The sequence below is a fragment of the Amphibalanus amphitrite genome, unplaced genomic scaffold (genome assembly GCF_019059575.1).
Source record: "Amphibalanus amphitrite isolate SeventyFive unplaced genomic scaffold, NRLGWU_Aamphi_draft 000923F_arrow, whole genome shotgun sequence".
In the NCBI taxonomy this organism is placed as follows: domain Eukaryota; kingdom Metazoa; phylum Arthropoda; class Thecostraca; order Balanomorpha; family Balanidae; genus Amphibalanus; species Amphibalanus amphitrite.
Window position 1 is genome coordinate 223,587 of NW_024882417.1, and position 24,478 is coordinate 248,064.

Below are 24,478 nucleotides of genomic sequence, written 5' to 3' on the forward strand. Positions count from 1 at the left end.
TCACTCTATTTTTCTTACTAAACGTCACGAAGATTTACGATGTAGAAGATGCGTCTCAGGGCGGTGGCTCAGCTCGGAATGTTGCGCTCGCCGCCTGTCTCGGTGAGCGGACGTTTCTCATTGTGTGCTCCCTCCCTTTCCGCTGTGTCCGTTTGCGCGCAGTAGCAGTAGCGGGCCGTTTGTTTGGCCTGCGACTGCTGTTTGCCCGAGCCGTCGTCCCGTGTGTCCGCTCACCGCGTGCTGAGACCACACCACAGTGAGATCCGGCGCGGCTGTCGTTGTGTAGTTCCTGTGGTGTGTGCCGTCTGTGTAGTTCCCTGTGGTGTGTGCTCTCTGTGACCGGGCTGTGCTGTGTACTTTGAGATGTAATTGCTGTGTTATTGCTTGGTCCTAGTGTTCAGTTTCCAACTGGGGCTGGTATTTGCATTCAGCTCAGTCATCCGCGGCGTAGTTTGACATGCATATTTTACATACAGACTCTGTCTGTTCCCCATGACCCCACTGGGTGTCCTGCGCAGGTATTCCGTTCAGCTGGTCCTTGTTTGTCCAGTGGGCTACTCCACCTGTGAGGGAGTGTAGGCTGTGTCGCATGGTCAGGAAGGACGCTGGCTTTGATCAGAGGTTCACAGGACAGGCCCGGCCACATCCACTGGAATGTCACTGTGCGACTCGTCCCAGCCCAAACCACAGGCCTGTATGTGGGCGTACGCTGTCATCGGCGCACGTCGCTGGGCGCATACTGAGGACATCACAGTGCGGTGGCGTGCATACGACCCACAGAGACGTAGGCTGCGGACAGAGCCGCTCCAAGCCGCCAGCCTGGCCTCTCGGCGCATGTCATCAAGTAAACATGACCCGCTGTGACTCCGCAGTGAACCCAGACTGCGACTCGCCTCGGCAGGCGGGATGCCGATACGACCAGACTCAGCAAAGGTCCACAAAGGATCGAAGTGACGCGGTCACGACCTCTCGGCGGCCTCTAGGACGTGCCAACGTCAATATTTACGCAGTGTGATATACATCACAGTCGAGACGCGATGCAAGTGCAGATACTGAGGCGGTGTGGTCAGTTGACTGAGTTATACGATTCTGGTGGCTGGATTAGTTCTCCAGAATTCACACACCCTAACGGTTCTGAGAGGCGAACTCTGTGAATTGACAGACATTAGATTTATCACCGGAACCTTATTATTGACTGCTGGTTATAAACATGGCAGCTGTCGGCCGATCTAGAGAACACTAACTTCATTGTAGAAGACTGACTGATCGCTGTGATTGCATCAAATTCAGCAAGCCCCTGATCCTCTGAAGCCAATTCAGATCGAAAATGAACACGGGCTTTCTTCTGCAGACAACCCGCGCTTGAATCGTGCAGTTGGAAACACTGCAGTGTCGCGCACAGGACAAGCGATTGTAGCAAATATCTCTGTCGGTTATCAGTATGTCCACCGTGATGCGTTCTTCGTTTGGCGTTATCGGCCAATTCACACGGAGCCTCCATCGGCCTCCACCGGTCACCTACCTTCCTTCTTGAGGTCTCGCTGTTGTTGTTGCATTATTGCTGGAGAGCTGACCTTGGCGTGGGGCCGCCCCGGCCGTTTGATCCCGCTCCGGGGGTTGGAGGGGGGGGGGGGGAGAGCTCACTCCAGGTACAGCAGTCACAAGGACAGGCTCCTCGGCCAACCGAGCCGAGTCGGCTCACATAGCGGCGCGCTGGAATGCGCCCCGCGCCGCGTCACGAGATAAGGCCTAATGACAGGGACGGCGACCGGCTCCGGCTCCGCCCTCGCCTCGGGAGCTGGCGCTGGAGATGGCACGGGCGCTGGAGACTGGAGAGGGTGCTGGAGCTGCACTGGAGCTGGAGCTGACGTTGCCATAGGTACTGAAGCTGACTCTGGGACTGGCACGTTTGCTGGAGATGGTGTTGGAGCTTGAGATAGCTGGAGCTGGGTGATGGGAGCTGTGTGCGTTCTGCTCCTCACCGTTTTGTGCTGTGGTGTTCGTTTTGTTCGAGCAGTTCTAGTTGGCAAGATTGTGAATTACCGATTGGTCCAGGAGCCGCGATTCATAGCCATGAGCTGTGAACATACATAGGAGGTGCTGCTTATCGACCAATACCATCGGATTTAGAAATGTCTCCTTTTGGTAATCATTGGTTAGTTTCCGTGTTTCCCAGCATCTCTGGAACGACAGACACGTTTATTATGTATCTCGCCAGTCTTTTTCACCCAGTATGTCGATACTCGATACCCTCTCACCGCCCAGCTCCCACCCTACTCCGCTGTCACTCCATTCCATCCGTCATGTCACCAGGTCCATCGTGGTCCTTTCGTCGCCACCCTATCATCAGTCCCTTCACCGTCCGGTGCTGTGTTGTGTGGGATAGCCCGAGGTGTGGGCGGGCGGGGCTGGATGTAGGCCGTGGGCGCATGTTTACTGTCATGGCTTCCACCGCACGGAGGCACCAAGACGCGCGCACGTGCCGGCGATGAGTCACGTGACTCAGGGTCAGCTGATGGGTTACGTGACTCGGGTCAGCTGACTGCGGGCCGGTAGTGCTGAGTCGGTGGGGCAATCAGCACGAATTGGGGGAAGGGAGATAGGGCGGGGCGAACTCACGTGCTATAGGGTGTCGTCAGAGGTTTGGCTCAGGTGAAGGTCCATCTGGCTTAAACCTACGGGTGGTGTAGTAAATTGAGCTATGTTCGTGATGGATGACGGCATTCTCGCCGTTTTAATCATGATTGCATAACTAACAAAAGGGTTTTGATTAATTCCTTCCGTCTCACTTTAGCGGTAATGGGCTGTCTCAGATATCTTGCTGATAGATCTCCCAGCCGCCAAGCCCATCCGCCTACGAATCTTGCTAATCAAATAACCAAATAAACACCCACGGAGACTGCTGGAAAATGCGTTGCGGCCGTGTCCTAAAAACCGCTGGATCTTAGTGCTGAAAATAGCACCGCCTGGGAAATGGTGGAACGTTCTCAGAGCCCTGGCTATAGATCCCTTGGGACGTCGCTCGCCGCCGCTGTGATCCGCCCACACTGGGAGAGTTTTCACGGCTCCGTAGTTTGCCGGCGCCTTGCCTCCTACTGCGGGGGACACAGCGCTGAAAGGCAGTGGTGATGACGTTCGTGACGGATTAGCGTTCGTGACGGATTAGTATTCGTGACGGATTGACGTTCGTGACAGATTGGCTTACCACCAATCACCGCTGGTCGGTACTGTCGAGTGTTGACTGGGCAGGGTTCTGTTGGACTGTGGAGTAGGTTAAAACAGACCCCGCGTTCGATGTCTCCCGGACGGCGAAGATTCTACGCCGTCCGACCAATCACGTTCCATAACCGCAGCCGAGCCCCCACTGACCTTGGACGGGATTGGCCGGACGACGTAGAATCTTCGTCGTCCGAGAGACATCGAACGCGGGGAGAGTTGGTGGATGATGTTGGTTCCGTTTGGTCCGGCTTTAGTAGTTGCGTTGCGTAACTCTGTTAGCGCCGCTCATCTGAATACAGACGGCTTAACGAACACGAATGGGAACAGTTTGTTAGAAACGTTAGGCAGATTACCATCGATTAAGTAGATTACCTACTCTGCATTCCTCACGCAGCTCTATCCTGTGACCCTGCTGGCAACATTAGAAAATCTTGATATTTTCTTATAAGAGGAGCAATCTAAAATGTCGAACTTTGTCGTACTTTTGTCTTGTGTGACGATATTGAACTCCTTGCTGTTCTACCCCATGTCACCATTACCATGAATGGCGCCGTTTTGTTGTGCCGCCCCAGCTGCCGCGTGTTGCCATTCTGTGCCGTTGCCGCCGCGGCTCGGTGCTGCCCGGCGTTTGTGGCCGTTACAGCGGCCCTATGTCAGTGCTGCCGGCCGCCGAGCCTGCCATGAATACTGATCGGGCCGCGCCGCCACTGTTCGGTTCGAACGTCCAGCGCTGCCGTCACCGCTGCTGTCCGAACTGCAGCTATTTACGGCTTCGTCACAAACCCCGAATCAGTGTTCCGACTATAAACCCGGACATCGAGCTGTGTTTGCATTGGTTTACTGTAGTTCTTTCCTTTGGATTGCTTATTGCTTATTGCATTTGATGACATTTGAATTTTGTATTATGTTTTGCACCATTGTATGAGCCAGTCTCCTCTATCTTCACCCCTCCACTCATGCGTATCTCTCGGTTCTCTCGGGCCCTGCCGTCAGCCGACCGTCGATTTCCGTACCGTGCCGACGGAGCGGTGGGCTCGTCGGTTCCGACGGTGGGCTCGTCGGTTCCGACGGTGGGCTCGTCGGCAGCGTCGGCGTCGGCGGCTCCGGAGTCTGCACTGGGCCAAGGACGGTCGCCGGTCGATGACGCCGTCGTCAGGCTGCTCTCTCTCCCTCCGCCGCTCAGCTCTCTGCCCGCCCTCCTGCTCTCTCTGGCTTCCCTGCTCCTCTCTGCTCCTCCCTGTTCGTCTGGGTTCTCTCTGCTCGTCCTCACTCCTTTCCGCTCCTCTTGGTGTCCCGATCCTCTAGCAGCTCTCTCTGGGCTTATTCTCTTTCTATCCCGGCTGTTTTTTGCCAGCTCGATCAATGGTCTCCGACTTCGTCAATACGACTTCCGACGACCATTTTCAGGCGAGCCTTTGTCGTTTCGCTCCTCTTTCCGCTTCTCTTTCAGGCATTTCCTGCTTCCTTAGTCGGCTGATGTGCTCTGGATTTGCGCTGACTAAGCTGGGCTACTCGACCAAATGGCTACATTTTATTCTAAAACACTCCCCAGCGTGCTCTTTTTGTACTTTCTTTTTGTACTTTCGATAAAATTGACTTTCGGTCAATTTTATCAGCTCTCAGTTTCACTGACATACAGCCTGCCGTTCTGGATTTCATAGCTCAGATATGTGAAAGAAACCTCGCTGGACCGAAATGCCTCCTTTGAATAGCTTCAGAGTTGTCGCGCTCGATAGCAGCTGACTGCTGCCGGAAAATTGTCAGCTATCCTACCGATTGCTCACGATCGTTCCCTGGTTCCCTGTTTATGGCTCGTCCCGCTGGAAGTTATGCCTGTCAGCTAGAGCATTGATCGACTGACTAATCAGGCTCGCTATTCGGCGAGGACTATTATAATTTTATGGCGTGTCAGCTGTCGACTGAAGAGCTATGTTCGGCGACAGGCCGCAGACAGCTGTGCAGCATTCTTTCCTCAGTGGTTCTCATTTTCCCGCGATATTTTCCACGAAGCGGTAGACAGCCGTTAGAACACGATTCTGCTGGTTTCGCTGGATTGTTGAAGGCTTCACACATTTTTCCTCGACACGAAATTCGTTTTAATCAAATTATGCCGGTCCTCGACGCTCTGCTCAGCGTAGATTTGCTAGATTTACACCAAGACACATTTTCCTCTCTGAAACGGTGCGTCGTGCGGCCTCATCTATGTTGAAGTAAGATTTTTAAAGATGTGGTACATTTGAAACTACTGATTAGCCTCGGCTTGCTCTAAAAGCTCAATGAAATAAAAATAGCCACATTGAAGCACAACACGTACGGTTGAATGTTATACTCGTACGACACGATGAAATACCTACGTTCATAGCTCGCAGCTTTGTTGATTGTTAGATCTGTAATCTGTATTCCCGGCAGCATTTATTCCTGTGACGTGGTCTCTCAGCCGGGGCATCTCCCAGCCATGTCCTTTATCCTCGCCGGGCCCAGATTGGCCGCAGTCTGGCCGGCTCTCCGACGATGGCACGTCTCGGGACTCAGGGCCGTGTGATTGGCCCCGCGATTCCCTGCGGCGCAGTTGGCCTCTGTTCTCTGGCGTCATCAGCGTCTGATGACGCTATGTTGCCGAGCTACCGCGGCTCCCTGGTGGCACATCCTTCGCTCAGCTCTGGACGGGCTCGCCAGGAAGAGTGCTCTAGCCTCTCAGCTTCTTTGGTTCGGGGCCCTCGAATACTCTCCCAAAGCATGGGAGAGTCCCCTGAGCACTCTGGTGCGTCTTGAGACGAGGGCCGGTGGAGAGAGATTTCTGTCGTTTCTGAACTAAAAATGGGCAAGATCAGAATTGCAGGTCGCCAAATATGCTTAGTACTACTCTTCGGGCTCCGTTGTTCATCCATTTCACTTACAGTTGAACGTAAATCACTCGTTCTACATGGCTCGTGACAGCATCGTACCCACACTACAGTTGGTTTTGTCGTACGCTCACAATACTGCTAACCGTGTTAGCCCGTCCCATCACCGCTGCGCGACAATGCCACTCACAGTACTTTGTTCGGTTTTTGTCTCCGGTTTTGTCCTTTGTTCTGGCTGGGGACCATGTGCGGCTATCAGTGAGTGTCGTATGGTGTGTTCCGCTGAGGGCGGCGCTTTGCTGTCAGGCCCTCCGGCACGAGCTGTGTGATTTGGCCGACCATCTGGTGGTCCGTGTGATTCGGGGGATTCTCTGGTGATCCATGTGATTTGGGCTTTACGAGCCAGTGGTCTGTGTGATCGTGGCTGCTGGGCTAGCACCGTGAAGGACCAGCTGCCGACTCGTCATGTCAGGGGATGCAATTCCTCTGTCGCGTGCGGCTATGACATTACACCCGTTTGTGTGTATGCTTCATTTTAATTTAGCTCTTTTTTGTTAATGATCTATCACTTGTCAGGTAGTGTCCTTTAATGGTGTGTGTCCAGCTCTTTCTTCTTACAGCGCTTCATTGTGATTTCCACCCGCAGCTGACTGCTTCACTGCCTGGTGCCTGAGCCTCTCTATTACTACACACGTACCCAAAGTACGACCCATCTAACTTCTGCTCTCCTTCCTCCACAGAACAAGGACCACGAGACACCTCTCCACTCTGCCTGTCAGTACGGTCACACTGCCGTCGTCCGTCTCCTGCTCGAGCACTCCTGTGACGCCAGCGTTCCCAACTGCCGAGGGGAGACGCCGCTCGACCTGGCCGCACAGTACGGACGACTGGAGGCTGCTGAATTGCTGGTGCGCGTACGGCCCGGGCTGCTGGAGCCGTACAGGCCAGGAGCGCAGCCTCCCGGTCAGCGGCTGACCCATACGCCGCTCCACTCTGCTGCTATGAACGGGCACAGGTGGGTAATGAGACGGTGACTAATGGTCAGAGAAAGAGGTTATATGAACAGGTATAGGCGGGGAGCAGGACGGGAGGACGAGAGATGTGGCCGGTTTGAAGGCTGATTATGATAGTTTGTTCACATATTCAATGTTCGCGACTGTTGGCGTGTCGCTAAGCTGTGTTTTCGTTTGTAATCCTCAGATAATCCTTGATTGATATGATCATTATGTCGCTTCAATTTTAAACGCTTCATGACATCTAGCCAGCCAGTCTTGTTTTAATACCACCTCGGATTGACAAAGTGTGCCAATGCGTAAACTCGACATCGGTTTTAAATAATCCTCTTGCTAGCGAACTAGAAATTTGTATTAAACCCTTGGCTGAAGAAATGGACCCTTCTTTCACTCCGTACGCCAAGATGCAGAGTGGCATACCGTGTCACATTTGGGCGTTATCGCTTTGCCTGCGACAGCCGTCGCTCGCCACTCACTCTAATACAGTCCCAGTCGGCCATAACAGTCTCAGTGTTCCTCCAAACGGGCCGTCGGCGTGGCAATTTTCGTTATGTACGGCGCACTGCGGGGTTCCGTATCAGACCAGTGTGGGTCGGGAAGTGGCGGCGTTGCATGGCTCTAGAACATAGCTCTACGTTGTGGTGGTGTCGACCGTGGCGGCGGCGGCGGCGGCGGTGGAACAGTGACCCAACTCTGACCCTGTGTCGGTTGTCTGGCACCACCCCCGCCGCCGCCCCCGCCCCCGCCGCCGCCCCCGCCCCCGCCCGTGGTCTGGCCCGTCGCGTCGGTGGCTCTAACGGCTCGGGGAGAGGAGTTTGTGTCATCGATCTTTCGACGGGGAGGGACTGGGGTTGAGAGCAGGGAGGGAGAGAGGCCGTCTGCCGGTCTCCGGGCTCTGAGGCGCCGCGAGCCCATCGACCACGCCCACCTGACACACAGGGAGACTGGGTGAACTGATGGGAGGTGATAGAGTAGATGAGGGCTATGATACTGCTGATGTAGAGAGATTGTGGTGCTTTGTCCCAGCTAAGAGATGGATGACAGTACAAAAATGTGCGTGAGCCACCTAATTCAGTATACCCTGCGTGAGCCATGCACGTTTCTGGCTAGAGCTTGTGGAATGTAATGGTAATGATTATCCGTTTTATTTGTTCGCCAATGTTAATGGCTAAACATGAACAAAATGCTGGACAATGGCCAGCACTGAACCTGATGTACCTTTGAATCCATGAGTTTCGAAATTGTCTGGTTTTGTGCACAGATTGAGGCACCTTTTCCAGTCTGTTTAAAGGTGTGTTCTCGTGATAGGCTTATCAAGCTCACTGATACAATAATCATGTATACCGACCACATAATGTGAAAGCGTGGGAAATTACACTGGATTTATGCGCTTTAATGGATACATAATAGCGCCTTCATAAAACACTGGAACAATTTGCTTCCCGTCACTCTCTTCACCTCTTGTCGCCTTTCCGTTGAGCTACTGTTTCTCCATAACTCTCCTAAATCACACTTTATAACGCTGTCGTTATGCACACCGTCCCGTATCGTGACGAAACCGGTCCTGACGTAACGCCGTGACGGGCAGACGGCGTCCGTCTCCGTGACGTGACGCGGCATACCGTAACGGGGCGCGTCACGGCACGAGCGCGAGTCGTGAGCCCTCACCAGCGCATCCCATGGGGCCTTTGAGTCCATTACGGTATTACGGGGTGTCTCACTGTGGATGGTGAGACAGGCTTCCGACTGATGAAGACGTGTGTGAGTTGTGACAGCTGTGGACTGACAGAGTGGCACTGGGCTGAGGGTCGGGAATGGCTGAGTGGTTTGAGAGAGAAGGTTTTCCTGCCGGAATATGTTCTCGCGAGTGCAAGTGATCTTGAGCTAAACGGTGACACACTGCCTGCAGCCGTGACAGCTGGGGCAGTTGTGGCTGGCGTCTGGTAGTCGGCAGCTGCAAACATGCCACTAAACATAGGTATACTAAACGGCATCAGACGTAGGTCATCGTGAGATGCATCAATACCTTTTTCCCCTTCATGGAATGATCATTGCCGATAGTTTCAATGAGAGCGAGTTCACTGCATCAACCTGTGTCCGCCCTAGTTCGCTGACCCTCGCCTTCGTTGACCCTCCCTCGCCTTCGGCACCGGCAGGGCGGTGGTGAAGCTGCTGCTGGACTCTGGGATGGACGTCAACTGCAGCACGGCAGCCGGTACCGCCCTGTTCGAGGCCGCGCTCTGTGGAAAAGTCGAGGTGAGTGCAGTCTGGTACAGCTCAACAGTTACGATGAGCAGCAGGGAATGTGGACGGTGTGGGTGCGGCATGGCAGGGTTGTGCTATAGGCAAGGGTGTAATCATAGTGTGGACATGCTCACTGCGTTAGATAAGTGCACGGTAGTGAAACCCTCTTGCCTTGTTAGGGTGAGGTATGCTGACGGAAGCTATCATAGTTGTGGGTTTTACTGACGCACGTCTTGACATAAATTGCCGAAACCTGTCACGTTTGATTTTACTTACCTCGGGTTCATGCGTACCACCATGACCGCCTATATCATTACGCCCGGTTTGATACGCGGCTCATTCACTGTAGCTAGACGCGAGTAGCCCAAAACGGCCTTAGATTGCAGCCGTTCCGCGCGGGTGTGCGGTACTGGTGCGGGACAGGCCGGATGTCTGCGGTAGCCGCCGTGTTGTGGGTGGTGGGTGGATCCTACGCCGGTCGGGTTTCCGCCTACCGTGTGTCTACAGCCCGCCTTCGCTTCAGAGTTCACTTATAAGCTCAGTTCGACTAAATCTGTCTCTATTGCCTACTTTGAATGCTTTGAATAAGTGGGCTGAGGATTATGCCTTCAGCTCGCTGAAAGTTCTAGTTGTAAAGTCATGTATGTCTGGTGCTATATGGAGGAGGCCAACTGTTCTCTGTTGCTGTCTGCAAGTGCGCCCAGCAGCCTGTCTGCATGTGATAAGTTGTCTGTCAGCTGTCTGTCACTGACAGCATTCGGTCAGTTGTGTGTGCTGTGCCCTGTCATTGTTTGCACGCGATCAAATGCCAACCTCTGTCTCTATCTATAGGTGGTGCGGTGTCTTCTGGCCGCCGGTGTCGACATTAGCATCTTAGACGACTACGGCAGAGATGTGCTCACGCTACTCAACGAGATATCAACACCGGTCACGGCCAAGATCCGACAACTCATACAGGGTAGGTCCCGACGCCAGCTGGGGCTACAGGGTAGGTCCCGACAGCGGCCGGGGTAGGCCTCACGGTCTTATTTGAACAGCGTGTGCAGTCCCGGAATCGGTGGTGGGAGATACGGGTGATTCGAAATAGTAACACTCAATGCTACCCTCGTGTTGCGGCGTAGATAGATGACTTATCTGACTGAAATCATGCTCTTAAGAGTCATCGTGATCTTTCTATAATGCTACAATGTTAATGTAGTTGCATGGTTGTTGCTCGCGTACCTAAGCTTTGCTGTGTTAACCCGCGCGGGGCTTACCCCCCTCGCGAATTTTTGCAATATCTCAAAAACGGCGGCGCGCAGCACCGCCAAACTTTCAGTACCTTTTTTACATCAATTTGACACGTTCCCTGAAAATTTGAGCGAAATCCGTCAGATTTTTTTTTTTTTAGAAATTGACGTTTTAGTGACGTTATGTTCGCCATTTTCGCCTCAAAAACGGCAAAATTTCAAACGCCGCTAACATCTTCATTTTTAAAGGAATCAAGAAGTAACAAAAAAGGTTTACGTAATTCTACTTTTTCTATCAAATGGCAATCTCGGTTTTTTGAAAATTTTGGATTTTAGCCCAAATTTTTCCAAAAAACTGACTTTTGGGGAAAATTATTATAAAATCCTAAATTTTGAGTGTATCGAAAAAAACGGAATATATGTCAGAGAAGTGGTCTATGTGCACCTACATACTAATTTTTAGAAGAATCGGTTCAAAAATGTGGGAGTTATTAAACATTTTATGACGTCAAGACACACACAAAATTTGGGAAAAAAAATGATTTTTTGGAAGTTCTAGACTTCGTACGGAAACAAAAATAGCACGATTCGATTCGCCGTGAACAACTGCATCAGATAGACACCTTTTTAGGCCTTAACAACCAACTTCAAAATTTGACCTCACTTGACCTGACCTTGACCTGACCTCGACCTGAAATTCATCCAGAGGTGGTCCATATCACTTATTGAGTGTGCCTATTGAATTCTATGATTAAAGTGACCCATAAAACATGTGTCGCACATGCCCTTTTCTATATTTTGTTTTTGGTGACCTGACCTGACCTGACCTGACCTTGACCTTGACCTTTGAATGATATTGTATGCAACGAATATTGTCTTGGTAGCCTAAGAACACGTTTTGGGCAATCAGTCTCAGTCCATGACTCCATTCTTCGGCAACTACGGTGCAAGGCCGATACTGTAGAAACTTGCAATTTGTACCCTGGACCTGACCTTGACCTTGACCTCAAAATTTAAATTAAGTACATGTTTTTGGTTGTTCGTGATGAGATCTTTCGATTGGCGTTTGAATTTTCCAAATCGGACCATAAGTTCGGGAGATAACAGGGGGGGGGGGGGTAAAATTTACACCCCCCCCCCCCAGCCCCGCGCGTTCGGCTGGAGATCCCAGCCCCGCGCGGGTTAATGGCTGTGATTATCAGTCCAGCCATTCATTGTTTACTCTTGATAAGCAAACACGTTGTGTGCCAAATGACGAAGGTGATGCATATCAGGCAAATATCCGGAAGGTCTCCAAGGACCAGCCTGAAGGCACATGTCAAGTGGCTGACATGAGCTCATTCTCTGCGACCTCCCGTGGGGTCCTGTCGGGCGTGCCACACGCGCTTAGCTTCAAAAAACGATCGATATTCGATTGATACGATACGATACGATCTATTGCTTTAACCCGCGCCCTGCTGGGGGGGGGTGTTTGAACACCCCCCTTGTGGTTTTTCGCGAATATCTCAAAAACGGCGGCGCGGAGCGCCGCCGTTTTTGGGATACCTTATCATACATCAATTCTACACATGTTGTGAAAATTTCAGACCAAGGTCATTCAAGGTCAGGTCACCGGGTCACTTGAAGTGACCTCACCTCATAAAAACTTTCAATGTCTGTCATAGCTACACCGAGTGACCGATCGCTTTGAAACTTTCAGCGATTGTTAAGAGCAATAGCATGTACAAAATGTATATCTCAGAATTTTGATATCGATGACCTAAGGTCAGGTCAATTTTGCGACCTCCCCATTATAAGTCAATGGGAGAAAATTGAAATGCGCCTCTTTTGGATGAAAGACATTATACACACTCCCAAACACCGAATTACAAGTGGTTTAGACACACTGAACTTGAAAATGGTGTCCGTGACCCTTGTTTATGCCCTGAGGTCATCTTAGGTCACGAATGGTATCTAACAGTTTTTCGCAAATAACTTTTGATAGAGGCATGCTAGAGCGATGAAAACGCCTTAGATGTGTTCAGCTCGACGATACGGATCGACTGATATGCAACATGATCCTTTCCGGTCAGGTCATGACCTTGACCTGAGGTCAAATTTTCAAGTTGACCTTTCAATTCAAGTTATAGTTCATTCGATGCGTCTTGACGAGAGGAACACGATGCCGGTAAAAGTAAGCTCGTACAAGGCTTGGTTCAAAAGTTATTGCAGAAAAACTGTTTTCGAAAATATCGGCTATTTTTGCAGTTTTTGCCCCCTGCAGGCAAAACCGTTGACCTTAGGTCAAATCTGAGAGAATTATTCAGAAAGGGCGTTAATAGGGCTATCGAATGCGCTTTTCCGCGGCGCTGTAGCTCTATTGGTTCCCGAGTTATGCGTTGGCTTCTTGGAAATTTTCGACATTCGACCTGGAAATCGGCGAAATTTTGCCTTCAATGACCTCTGGTGACCTGACCTTTGACCTGACCAAAAAATTGACCGAAGTGATTTCGTCATTATTTTTTACGCTCTTTCGAACGCCGCCTTCCGCGTATCGCTACGTGGCCCAGGAGCCGAGTTACAAGGGGGGGTGTTCAAACACCCCCCCCCCCCCCCAGCAGGGCGTGGAAATCCAGGACCCCCAGCAGGGCGCGGGTTAATAGATGCGGGTCGAGGAGTCGGGCAAAGCACGATCTGCCGCTCAATTTTCACGATGGCGACACTTATGCTGTGCGCTGCAGTGTGTATCTTGTCGGCTGATATCGTTGTTCGGTCTTCTATCCGAAGCTGTTGCTTACGCTGCTCCCTACGTTGACTAAAAGCTAAATATGCTAGATAGGTGTCTTTTGTATCTACTGCAAGTGCAAGTCAAACACGCGTGCCTGTTGACTTACCATTACGAAACGGCCGAATACTTGAGGGACACTTCCTTTACGTCATTGCTATTTTAAGCTCCTTGCTTCCTGATAACAAAACTTACCCTGGTCGCGCGGTCAGTCTTGGTCTGTCAACTGAGTCGTACTACTCCTATGAACCGTACCTCAGTCGGTTGCCTGATTTATTGCGGGATCTGGATTCACTCCTAAATCAGCTGGTACGCTGCGGTGGGCCTTATCATGGCTCAGCACGACCCTGGTCGGTAATTGGGCACTTGAATCATGGACATGGTTACCGACAAAATAAAGCGCTGGCGGTAGCCGTGATAGATGTGGTTGTAATCACGATAAATGATGATCTTTGAACACTGATCCTGGTCGCACGATTGTGGTTTCAGCTAGGTACTTTATTGTCACAGTCGGCCAGTGATTGCGGATCTCGTTGTGTGCGAAAAGAAAGCAACTACATACAGACACTTGTCTGACCTTTAGAGGTCTTTGGTTAACAATGAAAAGTGCATTGTTTCCGACTATGAGAAATTCCAAATCCATGGCTTATGTTCACAGCTTTACAAGATACAATCAGGTCACGATTTTTCAATTTCTTAACGAAGTGACCTTTTAGCTCTATTATCTATAATCAGGGGCGGATCCAGGAATTTTCGGGAGGGGGGGGGGCGGCAAGTTGAAATAGGGGCGACCTGGCAATCCGGGGGCGCCAAACCGTCGTCAAAATCGAGAGTTTAAAACCCACGCCGTGCGTTGTCACGTCCCCCTAGGTTTTTCGCAAATATCTTTAAGACGGCTGCGTGCAGCGCCGCCGTTTTAAAGATATTTGCGCCCAACCTCTGCTTGGATCGCCCAATCCGTCATGGGGAGGCTCACTTTGCTGAAGTCGCCTCATTTCTTCTAAGAACGACCAATTTGCTGTAGGCGGCCCACTTATCTGGGACTCCCATTTTTTTTTTTTTCTAGAAGTGCCCCTCTTGTTCTTGATGCGTCCCGCTTCTACTGGGAGTGCACCTTTTCTGTTAGGGCACGCCTTTGCTGCTGGGGAGTCCCTTTTTCTACTGTGAATGGGGCGGCCCTTTCCTGTTCGGCGACCCCAAATTCTGCTGGGGGCGCCCCATTTCTGCCCAACTTTTGCTGGGGTGTCCTCTCCTGCAGGGGCACTTATCTTTTGCTAGAGACGCCTCTTCTGGGGGCGCCCTTCCATTGCGGGGGACGTCTCTCTCCTGCCAGGGGCATCCCTTTTCTTCTTATGGGGCTCCTCTTTTTGCTTGGGCGCCTCTCTTCTGCTCGGAGCGGGGCACCACTCTCCTTTTACTGGGGCACAGCCCCTCTGCTGGGGTTGCTCTTCCGCTGCCTCAGGGGCGCCCCTCTTGTGCAGAATATACTCCTTTTCTTCTTGTAATTTATGAGGCGCCCCTCTTCTACCGGGGGCGCCCATCTGCTGCTGGGGCGTCTGTCTTCTGCCGGATATTGTCAATGGGGCGCCTAATATCCTGCTTGGCGAGCCCAACCTCTGCTGAAGGCTCCCCATCTCTGATCAGCTTTTGCTGTGGCGCCTCTCTTCTGCTGGGGCGCCCCTCTTCTGCTGAGGGCGCCCCTCTCCTGCAGGGGGCTCCTCCCTTCTGCTGGGGCGCCCCTTTCGCTGGGGCGCCCGTCTCCTGCTGGAGGCTCCTTTCTCCTGCTGGGCCCCCTCCGCTGCCGGGGGCGCCCCTTTTCTGCCAGTGGCACCCATTTTGTATTATGGGGCTTCTCTTTTTCTTTGTTGGGGCGCCTATCTGCGGTTAGGGCGCCCCTCTTCTTCTTGGAATGGGGGCGCCTCTCTACTTTTGCTGGGGCGTCGCTCCTCTTCAGGGGGACACCTCTCCTGCCAGGAGTGCCCCTCTTGAACAGAAGGCATCTTTTTATTCTTGTAATAAGACGCCCCTCTTCTGCTGGGGGCGCCCATCTGCTTCTGGGGCGACTCTGATCTGCTGGGAATGGGCAATTGGGCGTCGCTCTCCTGCTTGGTGAGCCCAACTTCTGCTGGAGGCGCCCTATTTATGCTCAACCTTTGCTGTGTCGCCTCTATTTTGCTCGGGGCGCCCTCTCTGCCGCGGGCTATGGGCGCCTTTTTCGGATGTCGGGGGGGGGGGGCGGCCGCCCCCGTCGCCCCCCCCCCCTGGATCCGCGCCTGTCTATAATAATATATATACTATCTATTTTTATAGGTAATAACGTTTTGAGCCGTCGAGGAAACACCACCGAGTGGATCGATCGCCATCTTCTATTGTGTTTGGGTCGTTAAATCTCTGCTAGAACGCGCCACTTCCGTTAATGAGACTCGTCCAAAGCAATCACCCGCGGCCTGCTAGTCTCAGGTGGCGTTAACTATTCAGGATTGGCTGGCCAGAACTCTCCCAAGTGGAGTTCCGAACTCGTCGTGATTGATTGAACGGCACGATCGACCGCGGCGCAGAGCGCACTCGGAAGTCATTAAGGGGCTATTCGAGGTGCACTGTGTTGTTTGGCTCGGTGTGATGATATTGAATGTTTATTTGGTGTCGTTAAAGGTTTCCGCCGATAACTAATGTCGAAAGTTCAAGCACTGGGTGCACCGCGGCGCTAGTTTGTCATCCAGCTGGTCAGTGATGTGGCCATGATTAGGTATGCAAGATCCTATAGATGTATAGTACGCTGGACTAATCAAAGGTGGGCATTGACGTCATAGTGCTATGGGACTTGTTTCATATCTTTCTGAAGCTGCTTTCCTGCGATGACGAATGAAAGCACGGTTACCTAACGTAATTGCTTTTTTACACTCAGCTATAGGACAGCCGTCACTGTCACTTCCGTCACTGACACCGGCAGCATACTTTGGTGTGATTGGATTTTCAAAAGTTACTTGCTTCTCTAAGACCGTTTACGTTGATACATCCCGCACGCCGTTGTATTGTACAATTTTTTCAACCCCGGCGCTTCGACATTTATAAGTATCTTTGTGCTCAACTCCTGGCTTACTCGGTATAAATGGCCCCATGTGCTCGACCGCGTGGCACGGGAGCAGCGCGCCAGCGGCGCCCGGTAGCTCAGCTGGCGGCTGCCGGTGCGGCCTCACACCTGTCTGTGTGCCCGCTGCGCGCACTTGTCTTCTGTTGTAAATGACCCTTTTTACGCCGGAGCCACGCCAGCCGCCCTCCTTTTCCCCTCTACCACCGCTGTGCTGGTGTACCCCTGCCAAATGAGGCTGTCGACAAGGCTGTTACTCCGCGTGCTGGGTGCCCTCGCCTCCCTTCCCAGACGACTAACGGGCGCTACTTCACGCGTAACGTAACGCTGCAGGCCACACGCGAGGTCAACGTTTCTGTCTGGCGCTGAGCATAATGTTGCTCCGGGCGCGATTGGTCTGTGACGTTTGTTATTTTTTCCCCGTTGTGTGAATGCTTTGAGTCATTGGGTCAATCTGTATAATGAGATGGCCGTTGTTTGATAGGACATTCAAACGAACTGTTCGTGACCTATCTCATATTGGTCTACCAGATCTATTGATCTTTTATTGGCATCTTGATTCCCAATATCTGATGTTGCCTATTAGCCAACACATCTGGGGATATTGGATCATTTATTCACGAGCCTGCATCTATCGGAGATGTTGTATTGGGTCACGACCAGCTGCTTTTCTGTAATTTATCCTTATATTCCGATTATCCTGAGATGTTCTGAGATCTAATATCGAGCTGCGGTCTCGTCCTCTCAATAGACGGTTTATCCTCTCTGGCCCCGCTTCCAAATCAAATGGTAACGGTGAGCAGGGGTTGCCGTCGGTAGACTTGAAGGTGGTCATCGGTCAGCGAATCAGGAGATTCCTGGCTACATCAAGAGACTCCTAGTTAAATCAGGAGCCTCATAATGTTCGCTTATCCGAGTACTACTACCCATCTACCACATCCCCGAGTCACGTTTCGCTAACTACTGCCTTATCCTCTAGCCAATCCCTTTTGACATACGCTGTTCTTCTGTTGGTTGCTGTGATGTCAACATCCGCTCACTGCCGCTCTTCCGACACCCGCTGTCAGTCGCTCTCCTGATGTCCTCTGTCTACTTCTCTTTCAACACCAACTCCTCTTCTAACGTCCCCTGGCCGCCGGTCTCTCAACATCCGCTGACTGTATCTCTTCTCACACTCGCTGTAGGCGCACATCTCTCGCTGTTGCCTCATCATATGAGGACGCGACGAGGAATGCAATAAACAGAACCTCTGGATGACAGTCCACTCATCGCTGGAGAGGTCCGGGTCCGAGTCTGAGTCAGGTTCTGGATCTACATATGCTCGGTGTGCTGAAATGGCTATTGTGCCTTTCAACTTAATTCATATTATTTCGTGGAAGATCCGGAGTCCGCTCTTCGATGCATTGTCGTGTTGATATCGACGCCAAATTCGCGTTTATATGGTTCCACTGCAGTGTGCTCAAGATGGATATGCAATTATGCAAACTAATGGTCCGATATGCCCTAACATCGTCTGTCTTCAACCGCGTTTGAAGCTGAATCCACTCACCAACATCTTCCTCAACTCGGCCTCATCCGACCCACACTCCTCTTCCCTGCACTGGGGCTACTTCTCCGTCCGTCTCCTATCCGATCAACAAGCTTCCACAGCCTTAGCCGCTATCCTCCTCTCTCCAAAGCCGTAGTCTGCCGTCGATAGACGAGTCTGAATTGATAGAGCTGTCGCCTCGAGCGGCGTGACCGCGTTGATAAATACGGCCCGCCAGCCGCTGACTGAAAGCCGAGGCTTACTGCTGGTTGAAAACCGGTTGTCATCGAAATGTGGGAACCTCAGACGGGTGGCTGCAGTAAGGTTCGACTAGGCCGCGGGAGCTGCGTATGAGATAAATCAATATACAAAGTCAAGGAAGTGAGCGTTAGGACCAGTTCCAGGTCGGACTTAGTGCTTGCAGTCAACCTGGTTGTTTAGTTGTTGTTTAGTTAATTGTAGAGCTTTTTTTGCCTGACACCGTATTTATTGGACATGATTCATGGCAGGCACTTCAAATATTATCCGCTAAAAATCGTGCATTGACATCACTGGCTCCGGGCAGGCTAGTATGAACCGGCTATTCCATAAACGTCATGCATTCATTACAAGTTACCAGGACGCCCAGGAACGCAAGTACAACAGCTGGAATCGATTGTCAGATGATGTCGTCATTTTCCCACTCAGTGTATGGGGTCGGAATGTTATTCGGTGCTATCATGTTGACCTGGCTTCGTTAAATTACTAAAGAGACTTGGGACATGAAAACGCTTTGCTTGAAAGGAGTCACTTACATCTGGAATATAATTCGCCAAACTGGCAGTAACCTGAATATTTGCATTCTTGATGCTATGCAATATGCAAGCCGTACCGCTTCAAAGGCATTTATGTTACTTCCTTCACAACCGTCAAACAACAACTCGGTCGTGCTACTTTGGCTCTTCTGGAACACCCGTCTGTATACCAAGCGTTTCAATTTAAGTAAAAGTGTGGAGGTAATGGCCAGTCCCTACACAGACTTCTGTCTGTCGACCTCCGGTCCCGTTTTAGAGAGTCGACAGATCGGTCTCTCGTTATATCGTATGATCGCTATGCAGCCTCTCTGATAGAAAAGCTCTCACCAGAAAGTTATGCCATTTCTGACCAATTATGGAGCTCTTTTGAAGCTCGCATTTTCATGAACTCTCACTTGCCGCTATAATTTTCGACAGCACTTTCGGTTGCTACTGAACCGTTCGATAGCGCCTTCGCTTGTTACACTGATAGCATTTGACAGCTGCTCCCTGATGTTGCTAATAACATTGGACAGCAGCTCTCGCTCGTTGCCGATATTCTACAGCGCTCGAAGCCCTCCGCCCTCCGCTCTTCACCCCTTGCCCTCCACCCCCGTCCTTCGCCCTCCGCCCTCCCCCTGTCCGTCGGAAGCCGTGGTTGCAACATTCCCCCGTGTCCGCTATGTATGATGGATGTGTGGCGGAATGCTCGCTGCCCGCCCGCCGTCGAGCGCACTGAGACCGGAGCCAAACGGATCGGTATTCGAGTTCAGACCACTCCCAGAGGCGCACAGTGGCGTGCACAGGCGGAAACATTGACCAAGTCGGACTAACGTGACCATCAACGGGCATGTGAAAAATGACAAATTGATTTAATCACGTGGCCGGTAGCCGTCACTGTGTTTTGCGCGTTGTTGAATAACGCTGTTTTCTTTAGAGCTTCATTGCATCGTGTTATGGCCTTCCGAGTTCCGGTGAAGCTGTGCGCTAACCTTTCATAAAAATAGAGGGTTGGCTGTAGCTGGACCATTGTTTTTTGGTGATCACACGCAATTTACCAGGCATTGTGACCCATACAACCAAACTACAGCCATATTGTTAGCCTCGATCACGACCGTTTATTTTTATCACTGCACCAATGACTCATACGCCATAAACCCATCACATCCATTTTGCACCGTGTCTGGCCTGTTTTCGGAATTCGTCTGTCCGTGCAGAATTCTCAGTAGATCGGTTCGAGTGTCTGACAGAATCCCCCTCCCCCTCCCCCCCCCCAGGGCTGACACACTGGGACTGGGAGGGGGTGGTTGTCAGGGGGCGTAAACCCGCTGTTACGTAGACCGATCGGGCTCAGTGACAGTGTGACAGCCAGACGCCAGGTACTGTGTCGGACTCCGGTCATTTGGTGAGGTGTGTGACCCTGTGTGGCCTGGTTTGACCTCAAATGGCCTTGTTTGGTGGGTCTGATCTTGTGTTGAACTGAGCCAACAGCCTGGCAAGTGGCATAAAACGGTGAAGCATAGACCTCTGTATGCCAGTGAAGTTATGCCAGAATCGTCAGGAACCTTGCCGCCATAGCAGGTCTGTTATTGAGACGAAGTGTGACGACGCAGTTGCGCTGTCACTCATCCATACCGTTGTGTATGCTGGACTTCGCTCAATGCTGCGATCAGCCGCTACGGTGCATTCGTACCTTCATGTACTTTGTACAGCTCGTGCTCAGCGCCCATAGCTGCGGTTCGTTGCGGCGGCGCGCCGGCGCGGTGTTACCGAGCACTCGTTCCACGAAAGGCGCAGCGCTGCGTCTCTGCCGTCTGCCATACCGCCGCGACGACTGCGTCGTTTGCGGTGGTCTGTCCAGCTCAGTCGTCACGCATTTGAGCTGGTCTGTGTGTCGCAATGTAGCCGCGTCGGAGCGGCGTGGGACGACAGCCCGGCCGGCGAGGAGGGCTCCGTGGTGGGGTGGATGAGCCTTTGACGGGTGTGGGGAGGGCTGCAACGCTGCACTGTGTGCTGCAGAACGGCCGCCTTTGTCTCACCATGGAGATGGTCCGTTAAGTTTCCTCTCACTGGATATGTTCTCACCGAACCGTTGCAGGCTTTCGGTGTATCTCTTCCCAACGAGTTACCACAGGGGCGTTCCTATTGCTCAAACAAAGCACATTTTAATGAATTTTCTCCGCTGTTCTGACGAGCCGATGTGGTAAAAATCCAGGGCGGTTGTTGGACACCTTGTAGGACAGGACGTCGGATTGTATCGTCCCGCTGCACACCGACCCGTGTTTTGCGTCCTTTTCTGCTCGAAGCGCCGCGCTGTGTGAAATCGGCATGATTTCGTTTTGGTGTGTCCAGCTTTTGTGTGTAGAAAGGGTCCATCATCGGACTATATAGAATATTATTATATCACCCAATTTATTTCCCTACATTGCCCTCTTCCGTTTTCCCCTTTTACTATTTAACCCTTTCTCCCGTCCACCTCGCCTTGTTTTCTACCCTTCGCTACGTTCTCCTTATCCTCACTCCAGTCGTTGTTCCGTCTGCGATCTCGCCTGTCTGTCGTCGCCCGGTGACGTATGGCGGCACTGTGGGCCATCAATCCATCCGTTCTCTGTCGCCACCGCCAGCCACGCTGAGAGCCGTGAGAAGGACTGCTTGTCGGCGGTCGGAGCGGTGGGCGGTGGTGCGAGACGGACACGACGGGCGGTGGGTAGGAGGCGGTAGGTGGTGACGCGAACGGGTATAGAAACGGTGGGTGGTGGGTGGTAGTGGTTGGCTGGTGGGCAGTAGAAGGTACTGATTGTTGATGGGTAAGGACTGGTGAGGAGTGAGTGGGTAGTAGTGTCTTCGCTCTTCGCCGTAGAGCACAGTGGCTACCTCGTGATTCAATTCGCCTCGATGTGTCTCGACGTCTTCTCCTTTCACAGCCAGTTTCACGCTCAATTATCTGGTTATGCCGGAGAATAATCACCATGAAGTAGGCGTGCATCCGTGGAATGTCGAACACATTCAATGAATATCGAATTCCCCTACCCGTCTGACAGCCTTGGCTGGTCGAATTCAGCCATACCATCCTTCGCTCCAACAACCCCCACAATTATCTGATCAGCTCTGATGATAATGTTGTGCGTACCTACCCCGCCCACCCCAGCTCCCTACCGACCGATCGGGACTGCCCTACTGCTGTCAGCGCATCCATCTCGCTCGTGGCCACACACAGAGTGGCCCTTTGACCGTCGCGCACCGCCGACCGCCGCCTGTTATCGTCGTGACCGATGACCCTGTTTACCGGTCTGTGGCATGCGCCGACCGTCGCCGCCGGCCGACCGCGCCGCGCTCGCCGCAGTGCGCCGCAAATGACTCGTCACCCGTTACTGGCGCAGCGGCTGGTTACACGGGAAATATAGGCGATGGGATGGGAGCGGGAGGGTTGGATTGGTGCCGGGAACATACCTGACGAGGGTGGGCTAAGCGCTGGTTATACGGTGAAATACGGGCGCGGTGGGAGGGTCTGTGAATGGTTCGGTACTGTCACATGGGAACGGAAGGCTCCCGGCTAATGGGGCGTCTGTCTGTAGGTGATTGCTCGGCCGGCGGCTTATTGATAGGCGCGTCTGGCAAACGGTCTGAGAATGGCACTGCATGCAACGCCGCGTGGTGTAAAACAGTTGTTCCTTAGCCAGGAAGTTGCAATTGGAACATTTAAGCTACCCTGCGATCACGTTTGTTACTTTTTCTCATTGCAAAATGCAAATTCACAAGTAATGGATGGATGCATGCATGCTATTTGCATGTTCTACACTGTAACAGCAAAAAAAAAAATGAATACCTTCAATTATGTTTTCAATATTGTAAATAAGTATAGCAGGGGCATTAACTATTTGGCATTGCATATTGCGCATTCGAAACAGCACACTGCAACAAGATTGACTACATGCTACGTAGCGATTTCGTCGTGAAGTGTTCTGGGGACATTTATCGCTGCGAGCTGCGCCACGGTGCCGTCTCTGTCGTTGGCTGGTGTTATCCGAGCACAATCTGACCTCTGTCCCCCCCCGCCCTCTGCTGCTGTGACATCACCAAAACACGGTGTCAGTGACCTAGCGGGGGATGTATGGACGTCACTGCCCTCACCGACAATTCTCGCTCACTCAGCTGTGCTCAGCGTAGCCTCTGGACTTACTGGGTCGCTGTTTTGTGCATGAATTATATGAGACTTCGCAATGAGGTGTTGACAGCACTCAGCAGTAATTGCGAGTGATTTGTCTTGCATGTCCGGTCACCTTAACATTTGTCATATCGCTCTTCTGAATTGCGTTTCGCCTGTTAAATGGCTCAGTGCCCTCATTCAGGCCAAGTCGAGGCGCTGGTTATAATGGCATAACCTTTTTTGGATGGGTATGATGCTGTTCTAGAAATTGTGTTATGACACCTATGTCTTCTTCCCAGGCCGTGACCGTCTGGTGGACGTGGACCCAGTGGAGGACGCCGAGCCGACCACCACCCCCAGTCCGCTGCCGCCGCCGGCCGCCACCAGCCCCGGCTCACCCTACGAGAACGTGCTGCTACCGAGCCGCGTGGGCTCCGAGGTGGCGCCGCCGCCCGGACGACAGGGCCCCGTGTGGCCCATCTATGATATACCGCCCAGCAACCGACGATCACGCGCGGCCGTAGTCTCAAAGTGAGTCGGGGTTCAGGTCTGAGGGTGGTTGGGGCTGGGCTGGCGTATCTGTTTCTGTATGTAGCTTGATAGTGGGTACGGGGACCCGCAGTTGCTACTGTAAACGGACCCCAACTCTAGCCGTCTGTCCTGTCCAGTAACAACCGATAACATTGATATCGACTGCCGGTCCCTGTACAAGAGCAGCTGAGGTTTTCTGTGCGTGCCCTCTGACAGCTTATCGTTGTTCCCTGTGAGGGTGCTGGGACAATTTACTCAGGGTCGCTGTACAGTAGCAACTGCGGGTCCCCGTACCTATTGAGGTCACTGGACGGATCTACTTTTCACTGGATACGATTTGACGTTGAGCTCTTGTTATTCAGATGCTTGGTGAGATTTGAGTGTTATTGCCCGAGTGGTTTTATCTTTTAGCGGTAGATCACGGCCCCGGGACCATTTTGAGCTAATCCGTTATCCACCAGGCACCAACTGTCTGGTAAATGGGCGGGGCTCCTGGGAAAGTTTGTATGTTCCATAACCTCGTCGTCATGAAGCACTAGCCGTAGTGATAAATGTTATCCCTAAATTTCTGAGTAGCTCGCTGAGTTAGGTTGTGTTTTATTCGCTGGACCGGCTCCAAAGACCAGTCAGCTGTTTAGGGCCGTCCACCGCAGTCCGGTCAGCTGTTTAGGGCCGTCCACCCCAGTCGGGTCAGCTGGTAGGGGCTGTCCACCCCAGTCCGGCCAGCTGGTATGTATATCGTCCATCCCAGTCCAGTCAGCTGTTTAGGGCTGTCCACCCCAGCCCAGTCAGCTGTTAGGGGCTGCCCACCCCACTCGGGTCAGCTGGTAGGGGCTGTCCACCCCAGTCGGGCCAGCTGGTAGGTCGCGCTGGCCAACTGAGCCGGTCCGTATCGATCGCAGACTGTCCGGGCCCTTGGCGCTCGGCGTTCCGGCGGACGGACGTAGCCCGCGAGCCACACCGCCCGGCGCCGCCCAGACCCATTTTCTCGTCAAGGAAATCGATTTTAATCTGCCCGCTTCCGGCGGACGGGCTCACTTTGATGACGTCATTAGTTTTTACATCGGTTGGCGTTCTGGTGTTGTGGAGCTAGACGTGC

The 24,478-nt window shown here is 52.3% G+C and overlaps 1 protein-coding gene across 4 annotated transcripts in view; it reads left to right on the forward strand.

Moving 5' to 3' along the window:
- LOC122368104 (ankyrin repeat and SAM domain-containing protein 1A-like) overlaps nucleotides 1–24,478 on the forward strand; it is a 74,043-nt gene that overhangs the window by 17,850 nt on the left and 31,715 nt on the right. For all 4 annotated transcript variants that reach the window (XM_043341750.1, XM_043341748.1, XM_043341749.1 and 1 more), the window contains exons 4-7: nucleotides 6,803–7,077; nucleotides 9,232–9,331; nucleotides 10,151–10,277; nucleotides 23,148–23,379. In XM_043341750.1, coding sequence (XP_043197685.1) covers nucleotides 6,803–7,077; nucleotides 9,232–9,331; nucleotides 10,151–10,277; nucleotides 23,148–23,379 — 734 coding nt within the window. The remainder of the gene's footprint in view (nucleotides 1–6,802; nucleotides 7,078–9,231; nucleotides 9,332–10,150; nucleotides 10,278–23,147; nucleotides 23,380–24,478) is intronic.